The sequence below is a fragment of the Petaurus breviceps genome, unplaced genomic scaffold (genome assembly GCF_028583685.1).
Source record: "Petaurus breviceps papuanus isolate PSGF00001 unplaced genomic scaffold, PetGlider_PUasm1.0 91133, whole genome shotgun sequence".
NCBI lineage: Eukaryota > Metazoa > Chordata > Mammalia > Diprotodontia > Petauridae > Petaurus > Petaurus breviceps.
Genome location: NW_027187419.1, coordinates 71,208,933 through 71,232,314, shown reverse-complemented (window position 1 = coordinate 71,232,314; position 23,382 = coordinate 71,208,933). Strand labels below are relative to the sequence as shown.

The 23,382-nt window shown below is 37.9% G+C and overlaps 1 protein-coding gene across 3 annotated transcripts in view; it reads right to left on the bottom strand.

Annotated features, from left to right (window-relative positions):
• NBEA (neurobeachin) overlaps window positions 1-23,382 on the bottom strand; it is an 809,664-nt gene that overhangs the window by 382,510 nt on the left and 403,772 nt on the right. For all 3 annotated transcript variants that reach the window (XM_069079971.1, XM_069079972.1, XM_069079973.1), the window contains exon 35: window positions 1,177-1,241. In XM_069079971.1, coding sequence (XP_068936072.1) covers window positions 1,177-1,241 — 65 coding nt within the window. The remainder of the gene's footprint in view (window positions 1-1,176; window positions 1,242-23,382) is intronic.

The window sequence follows — 23,382 nt, the reverse complement described above, 5'->3', positions numbered from 1 at the left end:
GTATTACTTCCCTGTTTAATGGATGAAAAACTAAAGCCCAAAGGGCAATGTATCCTACTTATACAATTCAAATGAATTAATATAGACCTGTGAGTTAAGGGACTCGAATTCTTAGCTCAAAACTAAAATGTCTTCTGCATAACTTTGATTTCAGTTCTACATCTATGAATGTGTTTTATAATTTATATCATTTGCCTACTGAAAATAATTTTTGAGATTGTTAGTAGCAATCCCATATAAACCACAAACATTATTAGTGTATAAAAATAGCTCATCTTTTTCAAGCCTTTTTCACCCCAATACATTAAACAAAAGTTCTTGTTTAACCTAGTCTATACCATAAAGATTTTTAAAAGTTCATTGAATACAATAAATAAGAGGACAATTGGAAATAATTTTTAGCTAAATAGTCTAGTTTCAATAATATAAGTAATCTTGGGAGAAAAATGGCAATAGTGACCAGATGTATTTTAAAGTTTTAATTTTTTTAAAGTGGATTTTGAAGAATTTAAGTCCCTGGCTTAGAAGCCACACATGTCATTAAGGAGATAGGTACATCTGTCTTGATGTGTCCAATGCCAACTAAGCGAAAGAAAGCCCATTACTAGTTGACTGTAAATAAAGCAATGGAAAATAAGGGCAAACAAAATGATAACTAAAAGATAGGATATGAATACAAGTGTAGAATAAATATTTCATTTCTGATGATCAACTTTATGTTAGGAGAATTCAGCACTTTGCATGTTTTAGGCATATAAAAATCTGAAATGTTCAGGTAAAATTAATTCATATGAGTTGACAAAAAAATGAAGAAGTATGCAGTAAACACAATGCTCCCCAAACAGATGGAGTGGCAGATGGGTTTACAGATTGGATTCTCTTGATCCTCTATGTAAAAAAACTTGCTACTCAGTGAGATAGTGGCTCAAATCTCAAATAAACCTCACAAAACATTCTGGCCCTTTTGCTTTGTGAAAGGTTTTTAGGGTAAATAAACAAGCCTAACACTTTATATTTTAATAAAATAAATATACCCCAGCCAGATGCCTGTACAGTAACTCTCATTTAATTTAAAAAGGATTTTTCAAGTCTTTTTGGAGAAGATGGTTAAAGGATATAGTCACTCAGTAGACTAGAATGTAAAATGATTACTTGTCTAAAAACATGAATAATTACCTTCCTTCATTGATGAGCTCAATAAATGCAAGTCCTGCATTCTTCTGAATCGAATTTTGCCATTCCTAAATGGAAAAACAAACAAACAAACAAACCAGAGCATGTTTAAAGAAGTAGCAGTAGCAGAGTTGTATGAATATATTTGACTGCCCTGGCTAAGAGAAACTTCAACAATGGAGATGTGTTGTTTGCATAGCTGGGTCTTTTAAATCTACACATATGAATTTTTTTCAAAATTACTTCAAATTTGATTGGGATAAAAACACATATGTATAAATGCAAATGTACATTTATATTGTATTACATATAAACACCATGGTACAGGTGGGATCTCCGTAAAAACCTCACTCCCAAATGATTAATACTAGTCTTTGGAGTAAACTTAAGTATTTAGGATTAAAATTAAAGAATTCAACCCAGAAATATTAGTTCAAATGATCATTTTTCATACTTTAACTTCTAATGAATTTAAAGTAAAAAATAAAACATATAATAAATACCTATTGTTTAGAATGGCTACAAAAGGAAATATTCTGATTATTGTATTACTCAGGTTGGCTGAAAGTTACCATATGGTTATCATAACTGAATTCTTTGAAAACAGGGAAAACACACAATATTAAAACCATATGCCACAATATTTAACCTTTCTAATGATTGAAAATAGATGATGGGATCTTGAGAGTGCCTCTGGGTCATTATAAACAATTTCTTTGAGGATATCCTAGAATCAGTACAGATTCAGCATAATCCTATGATAGATGTTCCTAATGACCAAATGTACCTCCTGTGTCTCTTAAAAAACTTTTCTTTTCCCTCTACTGTTATAGTCACAGTCAGTGTAAACCCTCATCACCTCTTGACTATACTATTGCAATAACTTCCTAATTAGGCTCTCTGTTTTCAGTTTCTAGGCTGTTTCCACTTCCAATTCATTTTATAAAGGGCTATCAAAATGAAGAACAAATGTGATGTCAGTACGGCTACAAAAAAAAAAAAAATCAACGGTTCCCTGTAGTTTATAACACAAGGTATTCAGTCTGAAATTAAAAGTCTTCTACAAACTTGTGAAAACTTTTATTTTCATACTTATTTCATGTCACTTCTCAATTATTCAATATCCCAGTCAAAACTGGCCTGTTATTCCCTGAAGTTTTTCATTTTTATCTTCTTTATCCTTGTCTTCACAGAGACAGAGCTTACTCCCCAAATACCTGAAACACATTCATTTCTCACCCTCAGTATCTCAGAATCTCCATATTTCTCCAACTCTCAGGCCAAATGCTATATAATATACAACTTTCCTGATACTCTACTTCACCTCCTCCTTCCTCTTTACCAGTCTTTTCCTCCTAGAACTATTTTGTAATTACTTCTGCTACTTACATCTGTCAAATTAATAACTTATATATTGCTAGTGACAATGTATATTAGGGAGATATTGGAACAATTTGGAAACAATTCAATTTAATTCATCAAAAATATATCAAATGGCTATTCTACTGGGCACTTGGAGATATAAAGATAAATAATAGTTTTTGTTCACAAAGATCTTACAAGAGAAATAACCTGCAGATATTAATAGCCCAACCCCTTCCTCATAGGAATCTGAAGCCTAGAGAGGTTAAATAACTTGCCAAAGATCACACAGAGAATAAAGAAAAGAGCAAGGAATTTCAGTCCACAGAATCAAAAAAACATTAGAATTGGTAAGGATCTCAGCATAAGGACCCAGGCCAATAAATACCCAAATGGAATCCTCACTATAACATATCAAACAAAAGGTTATCCATCTTCCACTTTAAAACCTATAAAAAGGGGGAACAATGGTTCTCTGACTTTAAATCCATCAAACTTTCTATTATATCATGTTCTAAGAACTACAAACTCTACAAAAGCACAGGGACTGTAACTTTTATCTTTTTTTTTTTTTTGAAGAGGGGGTTACGATGTGGTTGTGAGACAATTGGGATTAAGTGAATTACCCAGGGTCACACAGTAAGTGTCAAGTGACTGAGGATGGAGAAATCAGGTCCTCCTGACTTCAGAGCTGGTGCTCTATACACTGCACCACCTAGTTGCACCCCTGTAACTTTTCCCTCATCTATTCCCATGGTCTAGCAGAGTACTTTGTATACAGTATTTCATTTAAAAATGTTTGTTGAAGAAAGACAACATGACAGAGTGGACAATATAGCAGATTTACATTCAAAGGATTAGGGTACAAAATCTGGCTTTACTATTTATCCTACCTGTGTAACTTTGGGAAAAGTCCCTTAACCTCTGTTGAGTACTGGGAATCTGGTTTGTGAACTTATTTTTAGCTCTTCTCTTGCATCTGTTCCCTTCTTCCTACTTGCACTGTCACTTCCCTAGTTCTAGCCCTTATTACCTCTCACTTGAACAACTGAAAGCACCTCCTAATTAAATTGCAACCCCCATGTCAATATTTATTCCATATAGTTACCAGAAAGATTTTCCTAAAGTCTGACCTACTCAACAAACTTGAATGGCCCCCTATTACTTCAAGGGTCAAATATAAACTACTCCACTTGGTAGAATAAGTTCTTCTTCATCTGATCACAACCTAAAAAGGAGGAATGTGTAATAAGACTGGAAAGGTAGATGGTCTCTTTTGCTATCCCTAAACTTCTACAAAATTCCTCTACATAAAGCCTGAGTGATAATGGGTTCCGAAAGCTATGTTAATGAAGTACACACTCTGGGGCCAACCCAAGGTAGAAATAAATCAATTGACATTTATTAAATGCCAATTATGTGCCAGACCTCTTCTTATCTCCTACTAGCCTTTCATGTATAAGTTTAGTACATCTTTCAATATAATTTTTCTCCTTTCATGTGTTATTTGGGAACAAACTTCTAGTATAGGTCAAACAAGAGATTTTGTGCCTGTGTCCAAAGAACAACCTAAATTTAAGAGGTTCATCACTAGAAAGATGATAAAATTTCTAAAAATTTCATACATCAACTCGTGAAGACCACTACTGACTAAGTTATGAAGGGATCTTGATTTGAATCCATGAAAAGAGTATCCAGAATAACATCATAAATGTATTAAAGCACCAAGGGAAGCTGCCTTGTATACTAAACTTGAAGGAGATTTAGAAGATTTTTACACATAGGAATAAAGGAAGTATAAAGGTTGCTTTCTGTTGCCACAGTGTCCATTTTTGCATTATCTTTCTTATTTTGATGAATCTGTACACAGAGAATCACAAACATGTATGAAGGTGTAATGATAATGGGAATTTGAAGATCTTTCCTGCCCCTTAATAGGCCTAAGGGAATTTGAAGATTTTCCCTGCCCCTTAATAGGTCGAATATAATCACACGAAGCCTGTGGTGGGAAGAGTTTGCTGAACAGGTAGAGCAGGAAAGGTGAAACAGAGCTAAGAAAAAGCTGGAAGTCAGAGCAGTTAGAGTGGAGGGAGAGAGAGGACACAGGAAAGAAGACAGCTAGTATTGTGAGTGTTTGTGGGAAAGCTTTGGGATGATGTTGCTTCCTGTAGTGAAAAGGTATATTAACTTCTTTATTGCTATGATGGATTAAGTTTTCTGGTATTGGGATTTGGCTTTCTGGTGTCTGAATAAACGTTTTGCTTCTGTCTTCTATATGGAGTCTGTTATATTTTGAGATTCAGAACTACGCCAGCATATTCATAGTTGCCATCAGTGCTGTGACTATTGCCGTGGTGACTCGTGAAGAACACTACTGATTAAGCTATGAAGGGATCTTGATTTGAATCCATGAAGAGAGTATCCACAATAACATCATAAATGTATTAAAGTACCAAGGGAAGCTACCTTGTATACTAAACTTGAAGGAGATTTAGATTTTTGTAAGTAGTAATAAAGAACGTATAAAAATCTAGGACTTTAAAGGTTGCTTTCTGTTGCCACAGTATCCATTCTTGCATTATCTTTCTTATTTTGAAGAATTTGTATACAGAGAATCACAAATGTGTATGAAGGCTAAAAAGTATTAAGTGAAGCACCAAAATGCCATTCACTGATAATTATGCCTTTTGTTCTTCTTTTGCAAGAACCACAGAATAAATACAATTTTTCTTTCAACTTTTTCAATTAACAAAAATTATTTGGACTACATTTCTAACATGGCATTATAACCATTAAAACATTTATACATTTTCCAATTAAAGTTAGTTTCTTACATTCCTGTAAATGATGTGAAGTGTGTGTGTGTGTATGTCTATATTTGAGTTCTTTATAAGTTAAAAGGACTGACCTGATATTTTTCATGTTCCCTTATTGTTGGTGATATTCAGCAACAGGGGTTCACACCTTCTTTTTCTTAACAGAGGGAAAAAGTTTGGTACTCACAATACCTTTTTAGGTGCTCTCTCCATTTTACAGATGAGGAAACTAAAGCTAAAAGAAAGTCACTGACTGGCTAAGAGTCACACAGTTAGTTACTAAGGCAGCACTGACATCAGTTAGGCTTCCAGTACAGCATTCAAACCACTCTGCCACCCAGCTGTTTGAATAAAGAATTCACAGAACTTTGACTCAGAAGGAACTTTAGATACCAATTAGTAATGGACTTACAGAATGTAAAGGCTGGAAGGTGTATCAAACATAATCTAGCTCAAGATCTTTATTTTATGGAAGAGAAATGTGAAGCTACTTGCCCAAGGTCACATGAGGAATAATTGATAGAAATAGAATTCCATGTCTTTTGACAATAAATTCAAAGTTCTTTCACAAGTATTATGCCCCTTCATGAATTTATTGCTTTATGACATGATCAATTACTCATAGTCACATATACTTGTTTAATGTAATTTTACCCATATGACACCTTAAAGTTTACAAAGTGCTTTCTTTCCCTATAAATTATCTAATCTGATCTTCACAAAAATCTTCTGGGCTTGGGTAATGCAAATTAAATACACATTTTATAGATGAGGAATACATAGACAAGAGAGGGTAAATAATTTGCTTAAGGTCCACACAGCTATTAATCAACTAATCTAGAATGGAACCCAGTTTTGAATCCAAGGGATTAAAAGTTATTTATACGGGCAGCTAGGTGACACAAAGCGCCGGCCCTGGAGTAAGGAGGACCCGAGTTCGGTTCCGGCCTCAGACAACACCCACACACGCACACACACAAAAACTAGCCATGTAACTTTGGGCAAGTTACTTAACCACAACTGCCCTGCAAAAAGGCAAAAAAATAAATAAATAAAAATAAATTATTTATGTAATGAGTATAGAATTCCAGGTCAGATAAAATATATATTGATTACTGACAAAAACTAATTATTAATATTTTAAAAATGATTCTTAAAGATTCATACAGTATGTTCCTATCTGTGTATTAACACCAGGGCTTCAAATTTTAAAAAAACAGACATGAGAGAAGATGTCAGAGTAAGAAGTAAATCACTCTCACCCTCCCTTATTGACCTCTGAAAGCCCAGAAAATGTCTCCCCAGGAAAAACCCTGGAACAGCTGAGCCAGCAGAAAGATGGTGTGCAACAGTTTTGTAGCCCAGGAAGCTTGGGGGATTAACAGAAAAGATCCCTCTCATTCTGGGAAAGGAGAAGCAGCACAGGATGGGAGGCATCCCAGCAAACCTGTCACAAGCCATACCTCAGCAAACCAGGGGAAGATCCTGAGCCCGAGGGTGGTGGAGCAGGCAAGTGCCCACATCAGGATCTCCTTGAGTGATTCAGCACAGGCAGGGGAACCAGTAGATACTAGCTTGGAACACAACCACATGGGCTGGTGTTCTCTAGCAGCCAAATCTCCTGGTGTGTCAGCAGAGCTCCAGTAAGTACAGCTCCAGGCTGGCAGACATCCTCCAGCAGTCAAACATTTCAGTGCAAGGCCCAGGTGAGCAGGCTTCCCCCAGGGGGTAGACTCCCCACCCCCACCTGAAGAGTTCCAGTGTTTTTGACCCTAGCTTAGAACTAGGCAAGCTGCCAGACCTCTACAACCTCCAGATGCCAGCACCTGAGGACCCAGCACACAAAGCCAGTGACCAGGTCCTGGGTACCCAAAACAAGAAGCTTAAGTCAGTGTCCCCTGTGCTCCAGCAGGAGAGCTCAACTCTAAAAGCCAGGAATTAGGCAAACACCATGAGCAAAAAGCAGAAATGGAAAATGACCACAGATTCTTATTATGAAGACAGGAAAGATCAAGGCACAAATTTGTAAGAGAACAACATTGTCAATATACCCACATCTGAAACCTCAAAGGGGAATATGAACTGATTCTAAGCCACAAAAACCTTCTAAGAAAAGCTCAAGAAGGATTTTAAAAGTCAAATAAGAAAGGTAGGAGAAAAATTAGGAAAATAAATGAGAGTTATGCAAGAGAGAGTGAATAGCTTGGAAAAGGAAGGACCAAAATTGTAGAAAACAAGTCCTTAAAAAGTAGAACTGACCAAATAGAAAAGGAGGCACAAAAAGTCATTAAAGAGAAGAGCCCCTTAAAAAGTGAAATGGGACAAATGGAAAAGGAGGTAGAAAATGTAATAGAAGAAAATAATTTCCTAAAAATTAGAATTGGGCAAGTGGAAGCTAATGACTCTATGAGATATCAAAAATCAGTCAAACAGAAACAAAACAAAGAAAAAAATAAAAGAAAATGTAAAATACCTCATTGGTAAAACAACTGATATGGAAAATAGATCCAGAAGAGACAATTTAAAAATTACTGGTCTACCTGAAAACTATGATAAAAGATGAAGCTGGACAGCAATTTTCAGGAAATCAAGAAAAACTGCCCTGAGGTCCTAGAACCAGAAGGTAAAATCTAAAGAATCCACAGAACACTTGCTGAAAGAGATCTCAAATTGAAAACACCAAGGAATATTGTAGCCAAATTCCAAAATTACCAGGTCAAAGAGAAAATACTGCAAGCAGTCAGAAAGAAACAATTTAAATATTATGGAACCACAGTTAGGATTATGCAGGACCTTGCAGCTTCTACATTAAAAGACTGGAGGGTGCATAATATGATATTCTATCAGGCAAAAGAGCTTGGATTACAATCAAGGATCAAGTACCCAATGAAACTGAACATAATCTTTCAGGGGAAGAGATGGATATTCAATGAAATTAGGGACTTCCAAACCTTTCTGATGAAAAGACTAGAGCTGAACAGAAAATTTAATCTTCAAATATAAGACTCAAGGGAGGCATAAAAAGGTAAACAAGAATGAAAAAAAAAACATGTTATTAATAAGGGCAAACTGTTTACATCCCTACAAGGGAAAATGACACTTGTAACTCTTAAGAACTGTATTGTTATTATGCCATTTAATAGGGTTATAGGTAGACAGAGGGCATGGGTATAAGTTGACTTTGATATAATAAAATCTAAATGGTGAAAAGGGATTATAATGGGAGAAGAAGGATGACACACGAAAAGGCACAAAAGCATACTATAGTAGAGGGAATTAAGGGAGAAAGATGAACATTATTTGAACCTTACTTTCATCAGACTTGGCTCAAAGAGGGAATACCATAATCAGTTAGCTATAGAAATCTAACAACCTATAGGAAGTAGAAGCGGAAAGGGGAAAGAAAAGGGAGGGGGCTGACAGAAGGGAGGGAAGAAATAATAAGGGTAAAGGGAAAGAAGAGGGAGGGACTAATAGAAGGGAGAGCAGACAAAGGGAGGGAGTGGTTGGAAGCATAACTCTAGTGAGGAGGGATAGGGAGAAAGGAGAGAGAACAGCATAAATTGGGGAGTGGGGGCGGGGTGGGAAATAGGGTGGAAAGGAAGATACAGATAGTAATCATAACTGTGAATGTAAATGGGATGAACTCTCTCATAAAATGGAAGAGGATAGCAGAGTGGATTAAGAACCATGATCCTACAATATGTCACTTACAAGAAACACATTTGAAGCAGAGGGATGCACAGAGTAAAAGTAAAAGGATGGAGGAGAATATATTATGCTTCAGCTGAATAAAAAAATCAGGGACAGCAATTCTGATCTCAGACAAAGCAAAAGCAAAAATAGATTTAATCAAAAGAGATAAGGAAGAAAACTACATCCTGCTAAAAGGTACCATAGATAAAATTGTGCACGTCCTTTGACCCAGCACTACCAGTCCTAGGTCTGCATACCAAATAGAACATGAAAATGAGAAAAGGACCTATATGTACAAAACTATTTATAGCAGCTTTTTCTGTGGTGGCAAAGAATTGGAAATTGAGGGGATGTCTATCAATTGGGGAATGGCTGAACAAGTTGTGGTATATGAATGTAATGGAATACTATTGTGCTATATAAGAAATGATGAGAAGCCAGGCTTCAGAAAAACCTGAAAGACTTAAATGAACTGATGCTGAGTGAAATGTACAGAACCAGGAGAACACTGTAGAAACTAACAGCCACATTGTATGATAACTGACCTTGCTAGCTCTTTCTGAGTAAAGAAAGGATCAAAGACAACTCCAAAAGACTCATCATAGAAAATGCTATCCATATCCAGAGAAAGAACTTTGGAGTCTGAATGCAGATAGAGGAATACTATTTACTCTTTTTTTCTTTGTTGTTTTGTTTTGTTTCTTCTTTCTTGTTGTTCCTCCCATTAGTTCTAATTCTTCTTTATAGCATGACTAATGTGAAAATGTTTAATACAAATGTATAAGTAGAGCTTATATCAGATTGCATGCTATCTTGGGGAGGGAGGAGGAGAGGACAGGGGAGAAAATTCAAAACTCAAAATCTTATGGAAGTGAATGTTAAAAACTAAAAATAAATAAATTACATAAAAAATAAAAATAGAAAACAAAAAAATAGAAATAAACCTGAAATACATCACAATAAAAAAATTGAAAATGACACAAGTAAAGCAAGGAAAAAAATTAAAAAAGAATGAAAAAAATATCCTCTACCTGATAACCAAAATCGTGTCTGCTTTGACTGTTAACAAAGAACTAAGCATAAGACAAAAGGAAGCAAGCCTCAGTGTCTACAACAACCCTCCTATAGTTTTTCTTCTTATAAAAATCTTAAATTTTTTTTAAAAAAGAGAAAGAAATACAGAGACCTGGTAACAGATGGTGAAATGAAGGATAATGGGCATGTTCTTGGCTTGAACCCCATTGACTGAGAGGTGTATTTCAAAATAAAGTCTTAAAATCAATTCCAGAATTTCTTTCTTTCTTTCTTTTTTTAAAGGGGGGGGGTATTAAGGCTTACTAAAAGGACTCAACAAATTCAAGCTGAGTATAATATATACTCAAGTATATAATACCAAGAAGTATTCCAAGGAAAAGGTATGTTACCCCTAGGATCACATAATTATCTTCATCAGAGGAAATACTTAACTTTGAGGTTGAATGTCTATGGAGCAGTGCCAAGTCTCTGTATCTGACACAATTCTTTAGCTCTTGTACATGGAAACATAAAATTTTCTCAAGATAAAGGACTTTTCTAGGGAACTGAATCTCACATTAAATATCCTTTGAAAATAAACATTTGAGGACCAATAAGTTCCAGAAGGATGACTATAAAATCCCTGTATTGTTCACAATGAGGTAGATAAGTTGGTTAGAAATCTTGGGGCCAGAACTTTCCTTTAAAAACTGAAATGAATCGGTGCCTGTGAGTGTATATGTTCGCATAAGTGCATGCACAAGCACACACACACACGTACACACGCACACACACACACACACACATACACACACACACACACGAACAATTAAAAAAAACCCCAGTGACAGACCATCTCACCCTAATCATTTCGGATGAATACATAGCTTGAACCTCCTCTCTTGTATTCATTGAAATAACTATATTTAAGATCCCAAGAAATGCAATTTTGCTCAGACATCTTGAAAATGTGAATACATGTGTTTGGTATTTTGAAATTGAGCAACATTTCTGAGAAGAAACAAATATAAGATGACAAAAACAACTTGTGAAGTAATTTGAGCTCTGAGCTTCTATGACAAGGATACTAAAGAAAACAAAATGTTCTACGCCTCAACATTTCATTACACTTTTCTGTATCTTGTGAAAAGCACTGATTTTATGTATGATTCGTGGACACAAATAATATGAATATAGACTGTCTAAGGAATCTAATTAGTACTTCAAGGGGGGAAAGTGGGAGGTGTCAATAGGCTTGTGATTTCATTGCTGAAGGGAACTCCTGTTGAAAAAAATTGCCTGAAATGATGCTGATCATCCACTGTTCTTCAACATATACTTTGAGGGAATAAATATTATGTAGGATATAAAACTGAAATTTCCATGATTTATGTCAAAATAAAAACCCTATATATAATATATATAACTAACTTTGCCCTTCTATCTGTACAGATTACAAGTACTAAACTGCCTTGTAGTAAAGAGATAGTGAATGAAATGAATAATCACAGAATTATATAATGTCAAAATTTAAAGTGACCTGAGAAGTTCCAACTCAAATAGAAACAAGGCTATTAAATTGTACATAAGGATCCTTGTGCTTTGCAAATTGACTTAGAAAAACACAAATTAACATTATGTTTCATTGCTATTATCCCTTCTATTAAATAGTTCCCATTTATATTTTAGTCTGGCTCCCCTGTAGTGGTGGGCCTCCTGTCTGACACCTTTGCCTTATAACTCATCCTACAAGTAGTCATCTGGCCTATACTTAAAGACCTACAGTGAAGGTAAATTTTAAGGTAGCCCAGTGCAGTTGTATATAATTCTCACATGTTTTCTTTATATGAAACCCAAATATGCCTCTTTATACATCCTATCCTATTCTTAGTTCTGTCCTCCAAGGCCAAGAAGTATAAGACTAATGCTTCTTTAATTTGATAATGTTTCAAAAATATGGATCACTCACATGTGACTGAATCAACTGAAAAGCATTAAGCACTTATTATGTGCTAGATACTGTATAACACAAAAAGGATATAAAAACTCCAGGTCAAGTGCTCTGTTGCCTAGACCACCTAGCTGCCTCAGTTCTTGCCTGTATTACTACACCATCCTCCTAAATGCTCCTGTTTCTTCAGGTATCCTGACTTTCTATTCCATTCTATAAACAGCTGCCAAACTGATATTCACAGAGTTGATTGATCCTACCACTCTCCTACTCAAGAAGACCCACTACCTCCCTAGTTACCTCTAAGATAAAATGCAAACAACTCAAGCATATCTAAAGTCCTTCATAATCTGGCTCCACCCTACTTTTCCAGGTTTATCGAACATTACTCCTCTTAAGACATTCAACATTCTAGCCAAACAGCCCTATTTTGATATACCTTGCACATGTCATTCACAGATTTTATCTCATGCCTACAATGCATACCTTCTACCATATCTCCTTTCCCCAGAATCCCTAGCTTCCTTCTAGGGTCAGTCAGTCAGTCAATGGACCTTTATCAAGTGCCTAATATGCACTGGGTACTACCGTGTTTCCCTGATAATAAGACCTATCCCGAAAATAAGCCCCCCCCTTACTGTGTAAGATTCCTCTAAAATAAGCACTCCCCCGAAAACAAGCCCTATTGAGATTGCTACTGTAGTGAAGGTGATCCCCTGCGCTACACGCTACGTTACGGTACCCTCTGTATGCACCGTCCCCCCCCCCCCCCCCCCCGTGAAACGCACACCCGCGCTCCGAGCTGCATCCAATCAGAGCTGCAGCAGTGAGCGCGTCATCCTGTTCTTTACTGAATTCATTATTGAATAAAGGTACATTTTTTTGTTCACATTTACCTGTTTATTAAAATTGCTGTCAATGTTCATTAAAATAACACCTCCCCTGAAAATAAGCCCTCTGGTGTTTTTCTGTCCAAAAAAATTAATAAGACAGTGTCTTATTATCGGGGAAACACGGTATGCTAAATGTTGGGGATACAAAGAAAGATAAAAGACATTTCCTGCCCTAGAGGAGCTCACAATTTAACACGATAAACATCCAAACCAGGACATATCAACAAGCTATAAAGAGATTAAACAGGAAACAAACAATGGAGAGAAGTCACTAGAATTAAGGGTGATTGGTAAAAGACTTCAGTACACAGAGATGAGGAGGGAGAACATTCCAAGAACAGGGCACAGTAAGGGAAAAAAGCCAGAGCCAAGAAATGGAGTATCTTGTGTGAGGAACGTCTGTTTCACTTGAACAAATAAGGAGATATGGAAGGTAGGGAGGAATGGTAGGTATAAGAAGCCTAAGCTATGGAGAGTTCTGAATACCAAACAAAGGTATTATATTTTATTCTGAAGGGTGATAGGGAGCCATTAGAACTTATTGAATAGGGAGGGGGACATAGTTAGATATGTATTTTAGGAAAATAATTTTGACTGCAGAGTGGACTGGAATGGGGAAAGATTTTTGGTTAAGTAGACTAACAAAACAGGTAAGGCATGAGGAGATGAGGGCCTATACCAGGGTGGTGGCAGTAATAGGAGAGAAGGGGGCACATGAGAGAGATGTTACACACATAAAATGAAGAAGCCTTGGCAATGGATTGAAAAAGGGGGTCAGAATTGTATAAGAGAAAGTAAGGAGTCAAGATTGTATGCCTGGGGGATTGAAAAAGATAATGGTGTCCTTGATAGTAAAAGGGAAATTTGGAAGGGAGAATGGTTTTGGGAAAAAGAAAATAAATTTGGCCATATTTATTTTAAGATGTCTATAGGATATCCAATTTGAGATGTATAATAGGCAATTAGAGATAAAAGATAGGAAGTCAACAGAGTGGTTAGCAGATATTAGAATTATTCACATAAATGATGAGTGAATGCATGGGAGCTGTATAGTAGTATAGAGGGAGAAGGGAAGAAAGCCCAGGATATGCTGGTGGGTATGACCTCCAAAGGAGACTGAGGAACAATCCTATAAAAAAGGGGAACCAGGAGAGAGGAGAATTCCAAAAACCTAAAGAAGAGAGCATCAAGAAGAGGGTGATCGACATTGTCAAAGACTGCAGAGAGGTCAAGAAAGATGAGGATGGAGAAATAACAATTTTATTCAGCAATTAAGAGATCACTGGTAATTTTGGAGAGAGCAGTTTTAGTTGAATCGGTGCCAGACTATAGAGTTGAGAAGAGGCCAAGAGAAAAGTAAGTGGAGGCATCTATTTTAGATTACCTTCTCAAGGAGTTTAACTAGAAAAAGCTTGCAAAGATGGGTAGATCAAATGAGAATTTTTTGAGGATGGGGGAAATATGGGCATCTTTGTAGGCAGCAGTGAAGCAACCTGTAGACAGGGAGAGAATGAAGATAAGAGAGAGTGGGGGGGTACAAAAGGGGTGATCTGCTAAAAAAAGACAGGATACAATCAGTTCATTAGAGGGGTTTGCCTTGGCAATGAGAAGGATCACCTCTTTGTGGGAGATGAGGGGTGAAAGAAGAGACAGCAGTAGAGTGCTTTATTTCATATCTGGGTGATATGAAATAAAGAAGGGAGAAGAGGAAGCTCTTAGAGAATGACTTCAATTTTTTTCAGTAATATGAGACGTGGTTCTCAGCTAACAGGGTGGGGTGAGGGGAAGAGAAGGAGATTTGCAGAATGAAAGGGTCTGGAAGAACTGCTATAGTGAGTGGGATAGCTAGTTAATTAGGGAGGCATAAATGTATCCTCTAGAGCAGTGAGGGCCCAGTTGAAGTCATGTAACATAAATTTATAGTGGACCTATAAACAGAACAGAACAGCTGTGTGATTTTTCTCCACCTTCGTTCAGCAGTAATATTCTCTTGTTCGTTCTGCTTGTAATATTCTCTCCTTATTCTGGGAATTCCAGAACCTGGCTATAATATTCCTAGGAGTTTTCTTTTTGGGATCTTTTTCAGGAGGTGATAGGTGGATTCTTTCAACCTCTATTTTGCCCTCTGGTTTTAAAACATCAGGGCAGTTTTCTTTGAGAACTTCCTGGAGGATGATTCTAGGTTCTTACTTTGGTCACGGCTTTCAGGTAGTCCAATAATTTTTAAATTATCTCTTCTGGATCTATTTTCCAGGTCAGTGGTTTTTCCCCATGAGATATTTCACATTGCCTTCTATTCTTCCATTTGTTTGGATCTGTTTAATACCATCTTGATTTCTCATAAAGTCATTAGCTTCCATTTGCTCTAATTTAATTCTGAAGCAATGATTCTCCTCATTGAGCTTTTGAGATTCTTTTTCCATCTGGCAAATTAGGCTTTTTAAGGCATTCTTCTCCTCATTGCCTTTTTGTGCCTCTTTTGCCATTTGAGTTAGTCTGTTTTTTAAGGTATTATTTTCCTCAGTCAGGCTGTTGACTCTCATTTCATAATTTTCTTGCATTGTTCTCATTTCTCTTCCCAATTTTTCTTCCACTTCTGTTATCTGCTTCTTAAGGTCCTTTATAGCCTGTAACCAGCTCATATTTTCCTTTGAAGCTTTTGGTGCAGGAGTTCTGACATCAACATCTTCCTCCTGTTCCATGCCTTGCTCCTTCTTGTCTCCAAAACAGGAGTGTAATGTTGGAATCTTCTGTCTGCTTTGTTTCCTTTGCCTGCTCATTTTGCCACTCAATTACTTGACTTTTGGGCTTTTTGCCACAGTAGGACTCTGCCACCAAACAGGGGAGCTTTCATCCCAAATGCTCGGGTTTTCTCAGCTGCTGGAGGTATTAGATGGGTGCCCTCTCTGAGGTCTCCACACACTCTGGCAAGCTGGACACACACCCCAGGACCTCCACTCTAGACTGCAATCCAGTTCCAAGCAGGTTAAAGCAAGAGTGATTACCCCTCAGACTGGTGCTTGGTGCCCCTATACTCTGCAGGCCAGGAGATGAAGCCACCATGTGGCACTGGCTGGCTTTGCTGGCATCTCAGCCGCTTCTCGCCCTGGGGTAAAAGCCATGCACTTCCACTTACTGGTCCCAAAGTCCACACTGCACTGGCCTCTCACCTTGTTCTTAGCATCTATGTATTGATAAATCTGGAAACTGCCACTGATGCTGCTGATCTGGGGTCCCTCTGGCCAGTGGCTGGTCAGGCCCACCCTGGGGCTAAAGCCTCAGCATGGTGGTGTGCTCAGCTCCTAGAGCGTTCGCTGGATTCCTGCCCGCCTGCCGGCTGTCCTGAGCAGGAGGTTAGTTTCTCTGCATCATTTTGTGGGTTCTGCAGCTCCAAAGTTTGTTTAGAGTCCCCTTTTCACATGGATTGGGGAAGGTGGAAGCCAGAGCCACAGGAAAGTCTTGCTTCTACTCTGCCATCTTGGCTCCACCCCCCCATACAGTAGGTGATTAACAAATGGTTACTGATTCTTTCATTCTTTTGTTTTTTCCAAAATAGGTTTTAAGCCCTGTGATCTCTCTTTTTATTATTATTTTTTATATTTAGCTTTGCTGGCCAGCTTATGCTCGTTCATTCACTTATTTAGCACAAATGCTATTCTGATGAAATTGTGTCATTTTTGCATTCAACTAGTTACCTGACCTTTCTATTTTCAGTACACAACTTAAAAAAAATCTAAGTTGTTCAATGTTGGCCTGTGCACTCACAACAATCTCTTAAGAAACTATCATCTTCTCCTACTCATTGGAGTTGCCTCTGTCTTCAGTATTTAATTTTTGAGTTTTCCATCCCTTCTTGTATTGGTTTTTCTGTGATTTTTGGTCTGGGATTCTACCCATCCTTTTTCTGAATCCTTTCAAGTCTGCTTTCCAAAAAACAAATCAATTTTCTCTTCAAAGAGAAAGTATAGATATGTTCAGAAAACACAGGGAAACCATTAATAGATACAAAAATAAAACAAATTTGATTGTTACACAAAAGAACATTTTATGAAATCACCATTGTTAGGGGTCCTCAAATTAAAGCATACAAACATATTCAACTTCTTCCACTTCTGTTTATAGAAATTTATGCATGCCTAAATAAAAAGATAAAAATCGAAAATGTTTTTATTGAACTACATTGAAAACTGAATTTTATACAGAGATTAGCTACATGCATTTGATGATGTTAGCTGACATACCTTGCTGAGCAAACATCTGCTAGAAATAATAAGAAAATGAGAATTTTTAGTGAGTAAATTATGGTAAATGCTTTAGGTTTTCAAATTTATTTTATTTAAAAAAATACCAAAGCTGGATTTGATTTTTATGGACATACAACACTGTCTTTTAACTCAAAATATTTCTCTCAATTCTATTTAAAATGGTAGTAGCAACTTCATGAGGTAGTATTAATTTAACAGAGTTAGTTGACCTAAGAAAAAATAGAGCTTGAAGGAACATCCATTATTAAAATTTGGCTATAAAACTATAATAAACATATCTTTAGTAATTCCTTAGCAAGAAATTAATAAACAAAAGAACATATCTTTAGTAATTCCTTAGCAAGAAATTAATAAACAAAAGAAAATTGTTTTTCCATGATTTCTATAATTTAACACAAGATTATTTACATGATAATTCATGAAAATCTAGTTATAATATGAAGCCTTACTGCAGCCCAGGAATTGACACATTGAAGTACTCTTGGCTTCAAAGGCCTTTCCCCTCATATTGGATGGTTCTTCCCGAACCTCCATATGAAGAGCTGTCAAAGCCAGCTAGTTTCATTCCTTTTTTGACTTCACTCTGGATTTCCTCTACCTAGCCCCACATTCCCTCCACTTCAGCTTCCTTTTTTAGGTTATCTTCCCCCACTAGAACTTAAGGACTTTGCTTAAGCACTAGGGCTATCTGTCTTTATATCTCTATTCCCAGTGTTTATAGCACATAGTAAATACTAAAGAAATGCTTGTCACTGATGAGTCATTCCCCCCCCCCCATTCTAAAGTCACTGAATTACCCATTTTTCTTAGATGCTTCTCAACCTATTGTCTGACATATACTAGATACTAAATAAGTGCTTGTTGATGGATAAATAGGATAGGCCCAGAGACACAGAGCTTTCTCTTTGTCTTCTGGGCATTTTAGGTATATTTGGAGATACTCATCACCAGAACATTGGCCTACTGGTGATGATTTTTTTTTCCAGTTAGAACAACTCAATAGGACCATCCATGAAGGAGTAAAAGCATCATTATCTACATAGGTGAAGAATATGCCTACGATAATGACATCACTAACCCTTGATACACAGAATTTCCCTGCTAACAAATAGATACCCAATGAAATCTTTTGTTGGAGTCAGAGACCAGATGGAAGAGTAAAAGCCTGAGTTTTTGAGCTTACTTGAATTCTCCCCCAATGTTCTCCAAATATCTATAAAAAAATTGCTCTACACAAATTCTAGGGGGGCAGAACCTACAAAAAGACAGTGAGTGCAGACAAGCCCTGGCTCTGATCTGGGTCACTGTCCTGGGTGGCAGTTCCAGGGTGAGGAGAAGCACTGGCATAGCAGAGTTTGTGGTAGCACTGGAGAGGGAACCCTTCTTACAGTTCCAGGGCAGAAAAGAGTGCTTGTAGTCACTCACTGACCAAAGCACAGGACAAGAAAGGAGTAAACACCTCTCCTTACCTCTTTGAAGAACTGAAAACTTTACAGGTCCTGAGAAGTACCGTGTTTCCCCGATAATAAGACACTGTCTTGTTATTTTTTTTGGACAGAAAAACACCAGAGGGCTTATTTTCAGGGGAGGGCTTATTTTAATGAACATTGACAGCAATTTTAATAAACAGGTAAATGTGAACCAAAAAATGTACCTTTATTCAATAAGCAAATCACTGGGGAAGAACAGGATGACGCGCTCACTGCTGCAGCTCTGATTGGATGCAGCTCGGAGGGCGGCGTGCGTTTCGGGGGGGGGGGGGAAACGGTGCATACAGAGGGTACCGTAATGTAGCGTGTAGCACAGGGGATCACCTTCACTACAGTAGCAATCTCAATAGGGCTTATTTTTGGGGGAGGGCTTATTTTAGAGGAATCTTACACAGTAAGGGGAGGGCTTATTTTCGAGATAGGTCTTATTATCGGAGAAACACGGTATCTTAGAAAACAGCTGCACAAAACCATTGAAGCTTGGGACAGTACACCCTCAACAATGGAAGCAGAACCCTACCTTAAGAATGAGTTAAGGGGGAGGAGTCAAGATGGCGGAGTAGAAGCAGGATCTCCCCGGCGGCTCCGGCTTCCACCTTCCCCAAACCATGTAAAAAGGGGACTCTAAACAAACTTTGGGGCTGCAGAACCCACAAAATGACACAGAGAAGCTAACCTCTGGCTGAGGACATGCCAGCACCAAGCAGCCAGCGCAGCCCTCTGGGAGCCAAGCCCAGCCCCACGGGGAGGCTTTAGTCCCAGGGTGGGCCTGACCAGCTGCTGGCTGGAGGGACTCCAGATCAGCAGCAGCTGTGGATGTTTCCAGATTTATCAACACATAGATGCAAAGGACAAAGTGAGAGGTCAGTGTGGTCTGGACTTTGGGACCCAGTAAGTGGGAGTGCATGGCTTTTGCCCCTGGGGTAAGAAGCCACTGAGATGCTGGCACAGCCAGCTGGCCAGTGCCACATGGCAGCTTCAGCTCCTGGCCTGTAGAGTGTAGGGGGACCAAGCACCAGTCTGAGGGGTAATCTCTCTGGCTTTAACCTTCTTGGATCTGCATTGCAGTCTAGGGTGTGGTCCTGGGGCATGTGTCCAGCTTGCCGAAGGTGTGGAGGCCTCAGAGAGGGTACCCATCTAATACCTCCAGCAGCTGAGAAAACCCCAGCAATTGAGACAAAGTTTCCCTGTCTGGTAGTAGAATCCTAATGGGCAAAAAGCCCAGGGGTCAAGTGACTGAGGGGCAACATGACCAGGCAAAGGAAACAAAGCAGACAGAAGACTCCAACATTAGACTCCTATTTTGGGGACAAGAAGGAGCAAGGCATGGAACAGGAAGAAGACAGTGAAGTCAGAACTACTGTACCAAAAGCTTCTTGTAAGGAAAATACAAGCTGCTTACAGGCCATAGAGGACCTTAAGAAGCAGATAAGAGAAGTGGAAGGAGGAAAAATTGGGAAGAGAAATGAGAACAATGCAAGAAAATTATGAAATGAGAGTCAACAGCCTGACTGAGGAAAATCACACCTTAAAAAACAGACTAACTTAAATGGCAAAAGAGGCTCAAAAAGCTAATGAGGAGAAGAATGCCTTAAAAAGCTGAATTTGCCAGATGGAAGAAGAATCTCAAAGGCTCACTGAGGAGAATCATTGCTTCAGAATTAGATTGGAGCAAATGGAAGCTAATGACTTTATGAGAAATCAAGATGGTATTAAACAGATCCAAACAAATGAAAGAATAGAAGGGAATGTGAAATATCTCATGGGAAAAACCACTGATCTGGAAAATAGATCCAGGAGAGATAATTTAAAAATTATTGGACTACCTGAAAGCCATGACCAAAGTAAGAACCTAGAAAGCATCCTCCAGGAAGTTCTCAAAGAAAACTGCCCTGATGTTTTAGAACCAGAGGGCAAAATAGAGGTTGAAAGAATCCACCTATCACCTCCTGAAAAAGATCCCAAAAAGAAAACTCCTAGGAATATTATAGCCAGATTTCAGAATTCCCAGATTAAGGAAGAAAATTACAAGCAGCCAGGAAGAAACAATTTGAATATTGTGGAAACACAATCAGGATAACCCAGGATCTGGCAGCTTCTACACTGAGGGATCGAAGGGCTTGCAATATGATATTCCAGAGGTCAGAGGAGCTGGGATTAAAACCAAGAGTCACCTAACCAGCAAAACTGAGTATCATGTTTCAGGGGAAAAATATGGTCATTTAGTGGAATAGAGGACTTTCAAGCATTCTTGTTGAAAAAACCGGAGTTGAATAGGAAATGTGACATTCAGATACAAGAAGCAAGAGAAGCATGAGTAGTGGAAGGGAATATAAATATGTATGTATATATATATATATATATATATATATATATATATATATATATCTCAGGGTATATGGGCATATGAATACATATGTGAATGTGTGTATATATGTTTACAAGTATACATAGACAGAGGGCACAGGACCAATTTTAACAGGAAGGGATGATACTTAAAATGTGAAATTAAGAGGTGAGAGAGGAATATAATGAGAGGAGGTGGGGAGAGACAGAATGGGGTGAACTATCTCATATAGAAGAGGCAAGGGAAAATGGTTACAATGGAGGGGAAGAATAGGAAGGCAAAAGGGAGTGGGTCAACCTTATTCCCACTGAATTTGGCTTGAGGAGGGAATGAAATAAACACTAAATATGGTATCTCACCCTATAGGAGAGTAGGGGGAAGAGGATAAAAGGGGGGATGATGCAAAGGAGGGAAGGCTGGAGGGGAGGGAAGTTGGAAGCACCCACTTTTGAAAAAGTACAGGATCAAAGTAGAGAATACAACAAGTGTGAGGTGGGATAGGAGGGAGGGAAATATAGTCAGTCATTTACAATATATCTACTATGTTCTTGTTTTGCATTAGCTACACATGTACAACCTATAGTGAACTGCTTATCTTCCCAGTAAGGGTGGGTGACAATGGAGGAAGGGAATGAATCTAGAATTCAAAGTTTTAAAATCAAATGTTTATATATATATATATATATATGTGTGTGTGTATATACTATTATTAATACTATTTTACATGTAATTGGGAAATAAGATATACAGGCACTGAGGCATAGAGATCCACTGGAAAAGTCGAAAGGGATATGGGAGAAGATATGCTAGAGAGCAGATTGGAGGAGGGGATATCCTGTGGGACTGTTATTTTGGGGCGGTGGACAGGGGAAAAACGGGGAGAAAATTTGTAATTCAAAATCTGGCAGAAATGAATGATGTAAATCAGAAGTTAATAAATCATTAAAAAAAAAAGAATGAGTTAAAAAGTCAAGAAATTGGGTAGGAAGATGAGCAAACAATAAGAAGACTCAGACTACAGAAACTTACTCTGGTGAGAAGATCAAAACATACAACCAAAAGAAGACAACAAAGTAAAAGTTCCTACATCAAAAGCCTCCAAGAAAAGTATGAACTGGTTTCAGGCCATAGAAAAAAGGACTTTTAAAATCAAGCAAGTAAAGGAAAAATTGGGAAGAGAAATGAGACTGATTCAAGAAAATCATAAAAACAAGTCAACAATTTGCTAAAGGAGAACAAAATAAAACCCCAAAACTGACAATAATACCTTAAAAAAAAAAAAAAGACAAACTCAAATGGGCAAAAGTCCAAAAAGTCAATGAGAAGAAGAATGCTTTAAAAAGTAGAATCAGCTAAATGGAAAAGGAGGTAAGGTGCAGAAATTCCCTGAAGAAAATAATTCCTTCAAAATTAGAATGGATGGAGTGGCTAGGTGGTACAGTGAATAGAGCACTGGCCCTGGAGTCAGGAGGACCTGAGTTCAAATCCGACCTCAGACACTTAACACAAAAACTAGCCATGTGACCTTGGGCAAGTCACTTAACCCCAACTGCCCCCCAAAAAGAAAAAATAAATTTATTGGACTACTTGAAAGCCATGATCAAAAAAAGAGCCTAGACATCGTCTTTTAAGAAATTATCGAGGAAAACTGCCCTGATATTCTAGAACCAGAGAGGAAAACAGAAATTGAAAGAAGCCACTGGTCACTTCATGAAAGTGACACAAAAGGAAAACTCCCAGGAATATTATACCAAATTCAAGAGTTTCCACGTCAAGGAGAAAATATTACAAGTGATGAGGTATGGACTCTGGGAGCCCCCTCCAGCTCTACTTGAGGTATGGACTCTGGGAGCCCCCTCCAGCTCTACTTGAGGTATAGGCTCTGGGAAGCTCCCTTGAAATCTCATTTGATGAGGCATTTCCATGACGCAATAAGCCTTACATTGTTGTTGTGATCTCTAGCGTAATTAATAACTACTAAATACTAAGTCTAGCCTAGTTACTAGCTTAGTCTTCCATTTTTAGTCTATTTCCCACCCTTGAACTGACCTAGCCCACCACTGTTGGTGGTCTCCAGCAAATTCCCACCCTTAATCACTCATTGACCTCATTAACTCCTCCTGAAGATCCTCCCAAAACTCTTCCTCTAGACCACCCCTAGATTCCTCCCACAATCTTCTGTATATAAGACCCCATCCTGTCTTTATGTTTGTGAGAACTCCATAGAATGACCTAGCACAGACTTACTGTGTCTAATGCAAGCGAACTTTTAATAAATTTTACTTTTCTTTGGCTGAGAAGACTTGAGTTGAATTCATTCGGCAGGACCCAGAATGTTGGTATTTTGGGGTCTCTAGAGCAACCCTAACCCTCTT